This window comes from Lethenteron reissneri, chromosome 28 (assembly GCF_015708825.2).
Source record: "Lethenteron reissneri isolate LAM-NWPU_2019-01 chromosome 28, ASM1570882v1, whole genome shotgun sequence".
In the NCBI taxonomy this organism is placed as follows: domain Eukaryota; kingdom Metazoa; phylum Chordata; class Hyperoartia; order Petromyzontiformes; family Petromyzontidae; genus Lethenteron; species Lethenteron reissneri.
This window is the reverse complement of record NC_083806.1, coordinates 7,083,928-7,093,781: the sequence shown is the minus strand read 5'-3', so window position 1 is coordinate 7,093,781 and position 9,854 is coordinate 7,083,928. Positions and strand designations below refer to the sequence as shown.

Below are 9,854 nucleotides of genomic sequence, written 5' to 3'. Positions count from 1 at the left end.
AAACCCAAAAAACAAATCTTTAATTCAAAGTCTACAATAACAGCAACAATAATCACAGAGCTCACAAACGAGTCGTAATTGAACAAGAAATTATGACCTTAAAGGAAAATGCAAGTACAACAACAACAAACAACCAGCGGTTATTTTGAGATCGACACAGCAATGCAGTCCCACGCCAGTTTTCATGATTGTAAAAAATTATACAGGGATACTCTTTCAAATCTTGCTGCAAAACATTACCACGTGATAAGCTACTTTGCCGAGCGATCATTCGTGGCCAAGGTCGCTTCTGAAAAAGAAGTCAATAGTTGAGTGGGTTTTACCTGGTAAGATAAACATTGTTAAGTTTCAATCTTGATTAGAAACGTTCGTGACGGCAGGAATCCATACTCTTTGGTTCTTTCGGTAAAGTCACGTGGGTATAAAAAAATAAAAATAGATCACGACGTTTCGACCATCAGCTGACCGTCAGCAGTCCTCCTGCCGTGTGTTTGTTTCACACCTGGTGACGGTTGCTTGTGTTGCGATCGAAACGTCGTGATCTATTATTTTTTATACCTATATGACTTTACCGAAAGCACCACAGAGTATTGTTTAGTTTTATTTGAATATTTATTAAAGTGATTTGTTTATCTTTCTTGTACTGTGCACTCCTATCCTATTTTTTTTATTGTTTGTTGTTGAAACTGTTTGACCTGCCCCTACTGAACATCTATAAAACAGAGCTTTAAAGCTCCTTGGATTCCTCCAGTATAACTAAATATTCTGACTCTGATCACATTCAATGTTGGTAGGAGGGTGGCACGCGCGTGGAACGCTATTTATTGTGCGTGTGTACATGCACTCTCTACACATCGGAACCAGATTGAATCACGGGTGGCTGAAACACGGACTCGAACCCAGGTTCTCAGCGATACTGGCTGGTCCGTCTCTGACCTCTGTGCCACTGGGCCACCACAAAAGTCCAGTTTGATATTTACAGGAACATACCTACGCATTTCCCATAAATATGCTAAATTCCTGTTGATATGCAAATTATTTTGTCAAGGCGCTCTTCTTCCACCTCCAACCCAGCTTATATATACGCTCCAAGCTTGGCAGTGTTTCATTCTTCACCTGAAGACGGCTGCTTGCATTGTAGCCGAAACGTCGTGAGAATTATTTTATTATGTTTTATTTTTATTATTTTATTACTTCCCTTCTACGTGACTTTACCGAAAGAACCAAGAAGATTAATCCCTGCAGTCACGAAAGCTTTAAATCGAAATTTATAAATACTTGAACTGCTGTCAGATTACCGTGGATCGATGTTATTTCGGTAATTACATTTAAACTATTTAGGGAAAATTATGCATAAGCATGGATCATGTAGCACTTTTCAACACGCGTTTGCCTTTGGAGGTATTTATAACAATAAATATCAATAAATACCTCCAAAACGCACCGAGCGTCCTTTGGTACTGGATGGAGTCTGCAATTTTTTGGCAAGCCCTTTTATCAATGAGGTAAGTTTGTAATAGGGCAAGGCCTTTTATCAATAAGGCCATTTTGTAATAGGGCAAGTCCTTTTATCAATAAGGCCAGTTTGTAATAGGGCAAGCCCTTTTATCAATAAGTACAGTTGGTATTAGGGCAAGCCCTTTTATCAATAAGGCCAGTTGGTAATAGGGCAAGTCCCTATCAGCAACACAATTTTGTACGAGAGTTTGGTAACATCATCGTTACAAGACGGGATGAATGCGTAAATGCTTTGAAAGGAAGTCGTTGTTGTTGTTGCTGTTGCATTTTCGTTTAACGCCGATGTCGTGTGCACGAAGCGGCATTCAAATTTAAATAAATGCGCAGCTCCGTAGCTTCAAGTTAAAACAAACATTGAAAAAAAATCAACGTGTAAAAATATTATTGTACAAAAAATTATTATGAGCACCAAGAAATTGAATTTATCAAAAAACACACGTCCCTATACTGCTTGATGCACATGAAATTCACTTCCCACTTGCTATACGGCACAACGTCGACTTTGCTCGGGGACTTGAGGTATAGAAAGATAGTGAACATCAAAGAGAGAATGAAGGTTGTTCCCCTCCACGTCTTTAAACACGGGGAGACGCTCGACTGTGCTTTAGGAGTGACTGAACAAGCGCGAGATTGATTTGTGAACGTCTTACCTTACCAAAATCTCAGCAAGATATAAAGTCAACTGGAATATATTTACGCGGCAACAAAAGCCAAGGTGTATATGAACCTATACGTTGGGCGCCGAATGTTGGAGCATGAGACAATCCGATGAACGAAAAATTAGCGACTGCTCACTGAGAATACAGAGGAGAGGTTTCTAGACTTCAGGAGCAATGAGGTGCGGCGCAATGAGAGAACGACTGGGGCATGGGGTGACACTGATCCAAGAGAGAGACGAATCCGGTGGTTTGGAATGGATCTGGAAAGAATACCGCAACTTGGCGTTACACTACAAAGACAAAGACCCCCCCCCCCCCCCACGTAGCCTTAACGGACTGTTGGGGCAAGTGCTGTTAGCGAGTATCTATGAAGGCCGGAACGGTACACGAGGGGGTGGGTGGCCAGCACCACGCCCGACCGCCTTTGTCTTCTGAGTTGCGATGTTTACACCCCGCACCAGGTACTCATTTCAGGCTGAATCGACCTAGAAAAGGCCCAGGACTGGTTCAAATAATCGTCACTGGTGTTGGCCGTGAACGGGAATCGAACTCGGGTCACCGGGTTCGTAGCGCAGCGTGCTAACCGCTACATATCACTCACACTAGCACGCGCACACGTATACGCATGGAGCTAAAAACTGAACAATTTTTTATTTTACCGGGTAAGGCCCACTGATATATATAGCTCTGTTTCAGAAGCATCCTGGCCAAAAATGAAAGCTAAATGAAGTGGATTACGATGCGTAAATGTACAGCAGCCATATACTCCAAAAAGGTACGTCTCGAAACGTGAAGGGAAGCCCTGGAGTAAAAATCCACGCGACCACGGCGAGAGAAACATGAAAACTGCAAAATTACAGCAGCAGGCGTCAGGGTCGGGGGTCGAACACACGACCTCCTGCATACCCGGCGACGGAGTTAACATCTCCTAGCCACCGCGGCGCCCGATATGTAAAGCAACGGAGGGAGAGCAACGGTGCGCTGAATTGACGGAAATTAAATAAGAATTCAGAACAAAATAAAAGTGCGACACAAGGGTGGAGGAGGCCGTGAAGCTGGCGTGAGACAGGGAGGGGGGAGGGGTGGAGAGATCTCATTCGGTTTCATCGTCTGAACACGAAGAGAGGACGGGAACTAGACACGAACAAGATCGAAACATGTCAGTGACACCACGCTGATATAAAAATGAAATCCTCCACTCGGCGTGGGCGGTTAATTGGACAGGATGGATAAGAGGATCAGATACGCGACGTTGCTCTGTTAACCGTGTCGCCAACACGAGCGTCGACCATCATCACTGCCACGGCGACATCTTGTGGACGACCTATCTAGGGGGTGATAAAATAGATACCGCTTTGTGGGATGTGAACAAGTGACCGTCCTATGGAGAGACTGACCCCTGCCATGGAAACGTGGAATTTCCACCGCTGGTCAGGGAATGGCAGTGGAGATGATCTGGGATGTTATGGGGACATAATGGCGGGGTCACTACACGCATTTGGCATTTCTGCCCTTAACCGTATTATCTCTGCAAGGCGAGGCAAGACCGGCTTAGTATTAGGGTTATGCTGTGGACAGACCGGCCCTTGCCATAGGAATGTGGAATTTCCACTACTGGCGAAGGACCATCAAGAGAGAAATGAGCAGGAGATACAAGACAAAAAAACATCCCCCATACAGCCTTAACAGACTATAGGGCAAGTGCTGTTGGCGAACGCCTTTGAAGGCCGTGGACAAAGCATTTACAGGAACTCCTCTACTTACGAACGAGTTAGGTTACAGAGTTCTGTTCGTAAGTCGATTTGTTCGAAAGTCCCAACTTTACCCCTGTTTATTCCAAACGTGTTGCTACGGCGTGTACTCTAAAAGTTGCATAATGTCCCGTAGATGTTGATGCCACTGGCTCTTCATGTTCTGTAGATACAGATGCAATCACCGCCATCTATTGCGCGGCGGTTGAACTTACGACTTTCAGTCCGAACAGGCAATTGGACAAGTTTCAAATCAAGATCAAATCAAGATTGGAAAAGTTTGTCCGTGTCTCTGAAAGTTCGTAAGTAGCGGAGTCACTGCACACACTTCATCCAGCTGGCACTTGTTGGTGGCAATACGGAAGGGGTTGACAGAAGACAGACACTATTATCAACCTTCTGCTTGGTCTGCTTGTTCCTACCCTTAACTGAAAACCTAGTGCCCCCCCCGCCCACCCATCAAATATTTATTCAATCGGGTTTCTGCCTCTCGACTAAAGAGCAGCATTGCCCCCTTACTCTGTGCCTCTTCCCCCGTTTAGAGGCAGCGCTTCGAGCCAAGTGGGGAGAGTTTTACAGCCATGGGCCAAGTTTGTCACCGAATCGTTTTCCGAGTCGCTGGTCGCGTGCAGTAGGGTGGCACGTGACTCGTAGTAGTAGCCAGAGCCATAGTGAAAGGGACACTGGATGTGGTGTACATCCCCCCCCCACCACCCTCTGCTAAGAACATACAGCTGTCAATTTCACCTTCCTACCACTCCCCAACCCCCCCCCCCCCTTCACACCACCCCTGCCCCATAGCTAAGGTCCAAAAAAACCGGGATGTTTCATGGGAATGAGAAGAATATCTCACAATACCGCGAGAGGGGAGAACCACATGTAAATGCATTGCCTTGCGCTGTGTACCACTATTATTAATATTCGTACTGTAACTACGGAACTGAGACTTTTGATATCCCGGGAAGGTTTACATATTTGCCAAGGACAGCAGCTACCTCCACAAATGAAGATAATCCTGGGAAAACCAGGACAGGTGGCAACCCTAACCCGTAGCGCAAGCTCCAGTACCGGGCCTGCCGTGGCCTTTCCAGTTTTTTTTTTGGTGTTTGGTCGCGACGCGCGGTTCAGGCCACCGAGGTCGCTTGTCCGGGCGTGCGTGGAGCCACTCTCCTCCTCCTGAGCTCCAGGAGACGACCAGCGTCGACTCCACCTTCTGCCTCGCCGGCCGGGAGTGGCTCTGGATGTCCCGGTGGCGGTGGGGGGGGGCAAGAAGGAAGATTGGCAAGGTCAAAAGGTCATTTGCAGGCAATGCCATAGATGCCACCGTACCCACCTTCCTTCTGCTCGATGAAGGTTTTCCCAACAATCCAGTGTGGTCATCGCTCACGGGTATTCTCTCCTGCATGCACGACCGCCGCCGTTCAGATACGAATTAAATCGGCGCACACCGCGCGCGCCCGATGGTTACTAAACGTGCCCCACGTGCACGTAAGAGGGTAGCCCCGATTCAGCTTGAGAGATGTCGTGCGTGCACGTGTGTACAGCGCTCGCGTGTCCCACGTGACCCAGAGAGTTGGACATCTGTGAAAACGATCTTCGCAGCTCCTCGGATTCCTCCAGTACGAATGCATATTTATATTCATCTTCTTGGTTCTTTCGGTAAAGTCACGTAGAATGGAAATAATAAAATAATAAAATAAAACATAATAAGATAATTCTCACGACGTTTCGGCCACAACGCAAGCAGCCGTCGTGAGAATGATCTTATTATGTTTTCTTTTATTATTTTATTATTTCCATTCTACGTGACTTTACCCAAAAAACCAAGAAGATGAATCCCTGCAGTCACGAAAGCTTTAAATCGAAATTCATATTCCGAGTCTTAGTTCCTCGTGAGAATCGTGGGACGCGTTTGGCGACCGCCAGCGTGCACGATTGTGAGGACTGGCGCTCGGGGAATCTTGTGCCAGGGGCCCGTCGTCATCGCTGGCACTTCATGGATTTTACCCCCCCCCCCCCCGCTGAGATGCACGAAGGCCTCCCCCGTGATCTGTCACCGACAATCTCGCACGCCGCGGCCACCGTCTCGTGAAACTCGCAGCCTGCGACGCTCGCCCGCTGCCACCAGGAGGCGCTCTCGCCTCGCGATGCATCGGCGATCAAATTCTATTATTTCGCATTGATTTCGCGCCCTCTTCCAGGTGCGCTTTAAGATGCAATCCGACGGTGTTCAGTGAGGAAGGCGATGGAATGGGTGGGGCTGTGAATGGAGCTGATGTTGCAGGGGTATGCGAGGCGGAATAAAGTGGAGTGTGATGGTGAGTGAGGGTGTCTGATGGGTGCAGCGTGAATGAGAGGCAGTCGGGTATAGGGGTCATTCGTGAAGTTGAGAAATGGGCATGGATGAGGATCGTTAGAGGGTGATCTTACCTGAACTCACAGGTGATCTCGCCTGAATTCACAAGGTGATCTCGCCTGAACTCACTGATCTCACCTGAACTCACTGATCTCGCCTGAACTCACTAGTGATCTCGCCTGAACTCACTGATCTCACCTGAACTCACTGATCTCGCCTGAACTCACTAGTGATCTCGCCTGAACTCACTGATCTCGCCTGAACTCACTGGTGATCTCGCCTGAACTCACAGGTGATCTCGCCTGAACTCACAGGTAGCCTCACCTGAACTTAATGGTGATCTCGCCTGAACTCACAGGTAGCCTCACCTGAACTCACAAGGTGATCTCGCCTGAACTCAGTGGTGATCTCGCCTGAACTCACAGGTGATTTCACCCGAAAGGCACAAGCTAATCTCACCTGGCCACACCATCTCCTCCAGTAGAGTTACGCGACGCAGCAGCAGCTGAAACTCGGCCTGTAGCTCCTGGAAGGCCTGCCAGCCGTCGGACTGTTGAGGGGGGGGGGGGGGTCACAGTGTTACATTTTTTAGTCAGCATTCTTATTTCACGTCAATCTCAGTCGCACATCCGATGAGCACGGTTGGCTACGTACGGCGCGAAAGAAGTTAAATGTGCAGTACGACGACAACCTGGGTGCAATTCTAGCCAAGTCAGTGGATTTCATTGACTCACTGATCTTTCTCTGACGCAATTCTGGGTTCCGATTTTTTTTTTCAAGAATCGTTTTTTTAAAACGACAAAAAAACACCCAAAACACATTGCGGCGAATGTAGTTGCTGCAGGAGCCGTCACATGAGCCCAATAAACAGACAACATTAAAACCACATATGTTGACAAAATGCACCATTATAGCCAACTGGAAAGAGTCACGCTCCCCCAACACTGCAGGAATAGGCCAATACATTGTCAAAGATTGCTGCTGTAGAGAGCGTCTTGAGTGCACAACTAAGGGGCAGGGAGGAAGCTCACCACCAAACACGAAACCCCTTCACTACCTCTCCTCCAGTGGGCATGGATTCTTAAGAGCATTCACGAGGGCATTTAGGCACTACCAGCCCCCCTTACCTTCTTCTCCTACAGGGATATCAGACCTTAGGAAGGCACCGGGGGGTTGTAGGGTTTATTTAAACATGCCGATTTTGGCAGGTTTCCATTGCACCGTAATCCGTGGGTTGTGCTGGTGTCACAACCGCCTTTCATATCACGTGTTTATCGTTTTGTTAATAATAAAATACTTTGGGACAAAAAAACCCGACATGTATAATAGGAACTAATACATTCTTGCAAACTCAGGTCACTCTTGCAAATGAGACTATGCTGGCCTCTTAAATTCTCAACCTGGTTAAACAGGTAAAATTGACATGATAAATTACAACCCTTTGCCAATCCACCAGCCGTGCCGGTCATGGTGGGGTGAGGGGGTTGATTGACTAAATGTCACCATGCCGGTCAGTGCAAGTGTTGAAAAATGGGGTGTCAACGAACGTTTCGAATATCGCTCGGCACCCATGTTCCAACATCACAGACATTTGTAGCATTAGAAAGAACCGATTTAGCCAAACATCCCAGGCAGGACTTTGCTAAGCACCAGTCTCGAGACCTCGGCAAGGCTTGCCTGGACAAACGAAGGATTTAAAAATGATACAAACAATACAGGTTCCACTCACGGACTCCCCCTTGCTCCCTTTCGCTCCAGTGTCACCCTGCACAACGAGAGAAACACAACGCCGATTGTAAATCTGACAACGCAACACCGACAATAACGCCATGAGCGGTAGTCACAGGCTTTGTTATTGGCCGGTACTCATCGACATTTAAGGCTTCTTAACAGAGCAAAGCTCTCTCTCTCTCTCTAGCTCACTCGCAACCCCATTCACCGCCAGCGTTGCGTTGTTCACACGCGGCCCACACCGGAGCATTTTGACTGCTTGTGTTGTGGTTATTGCAAACATGATGCCTTGAATAAAGGTGTCAGTTTTTTGTACCAGTTTAAAGGGTAAAAACCTACTACTATATTTTGCCACTGGTAAAGGAGGTCTCATAGTGTAATTGTAGTGCGTATTTAATGTGGCGCTGCACTCTGATATTGTAGGAGAAAACATTTATTAAAAAGTATATTTAATTAAGTAGAACGTGTTGTCTATATTTATTTAAAGTTGCACATTTTGATGCGACGTCACATTTCTCAACCCCCCCCCCCCCTTGTCACACATCGTCACAAATGTCTGACCCCGCCCTCCCCTAGGTGCGTGACGTCATTTATGGACGTCCCCTAAGAGACAGACTGAAGCCGAGAGAATGGAGGTTATTCTTTCCTCTGTACCTGGGGACCACGCGATCCCCGCTCTCCGCGCTCCCCCTGGTGGCCGAAAGAGACATAGCACGTTTACAAATCTGCCGGGCAGCTTCACCGAACACGTGGTGTGGGGTGTGAGGCTACACCATATCAGCATTACGATACTCACAGCCAGCATTGTAAATCTTAAAATACTTTGATCATTTATGCCAATGATAGTTATACCAACGGTCATTCATAATTGGTGAAAATTATGCGTCATAACAATGACACAAATCGATATTAATCGGTGTCAGAAACTTGCACACGAACGACGATAAATGGGACGACGGGTTGAAAAGTGCGCAAAGATGCAAGGGGAGAAGCGGCATGCTTGGCATTCCACTGAGAAGACTGACGGAGACAACACACGGGGTCAGGAACAAACATCAGGTCAGAAATATATTGCTCGGCAAAGTAAGGGGGGGGGGGGGGTGGGAGTCATGCTCTGAACAAGTCTGTGCAGGATTTTGCTGCCGTGTTTAAGGGCCATGGTGGTGAAAAAACAAGAAGAGGCTTTATCCCTTTCTGGCAATACAACAGGAGGGGCAAAGACTTTCAAACACCAAATACAGACACATCGCAAGGCATTTAGTCTGCATTAAGCACGCATACTTGTGACAACACATGGCGACAAACATGCTCTGGTATAATGTAGCATTGGCTTTGAAACTGAGAGGTCTACACCGGCGTCAGATCAGAGAGGACGCCAAAAGGCGAACAGCAAAAAACACAATGCAAGTATCGAAGTGTTAATAGCTCGGCTTGAGCAATGATGTCTATGGGACATTTTTGCCAGTATCACAACTCATGAATAAATAAGAAGTGTTTATCCTTTCTGGCAATACAACGGGAGGTATTCTTGGTTCTTTCGGTAAAGTCACGTAGAAGGGAAATAATAAAAATATAACAAGAAAATAATTTATTATTATTTTATTATTTCCCTTCTACGGGACTTTACAGAAAGAACCAAGAATATAAATAATAATACATTATTGTTTATTTTTTTATTTCCCTTCTACGTGACTTTACCGTAAGAACCAAGAATATGAATCCCTGCAGTCACGAAAGCTTTAAATCGAAATTTTACAACGGGAGGTGTTGAAACGTTCAACCACCAACTAGATAGCTATTGCAAGGCATCCTTTTTGGCGTTCTCTGTTCTGACACGGG

At 46.7% G+C, this 9,854-nt stretch overlaps 1 protein-coding gene across 1 annotated transcript in view; it reads right to left on the bottom strand.

The window, feature by feature from the left end:
• LOC133348725 (collagen alpha-1(I) chain-like) overlaps positions 1-9,854 on the bottom strand; it is a 32,183-nt gene continuing 22,329 nt past the window's right edge. Inside the window, exons 9-12 of the mRNA XM_061561661.1 lie at positions 8,670-8,705; positions 8,014-8,049; positions 6,744-6,834; positions 1-5,165 (exon numbers count right to left, since the gene is read on the bottom strand). Of these exons, the coding sequence (XP_061417645.1) occupies positions 5,053-5,165; positions 6,744-6,834; positions 8,014-8,049; positions 8,670-8,705 (276 nt within the window). The 3' untranslated portion in view covers positions 1-5,052. The remainder of the gene's footprint in view (positions 5,166-6,743; positions 6,835-8,013; positions 8,050-8,669; positions 8,706-9,854) is intronic.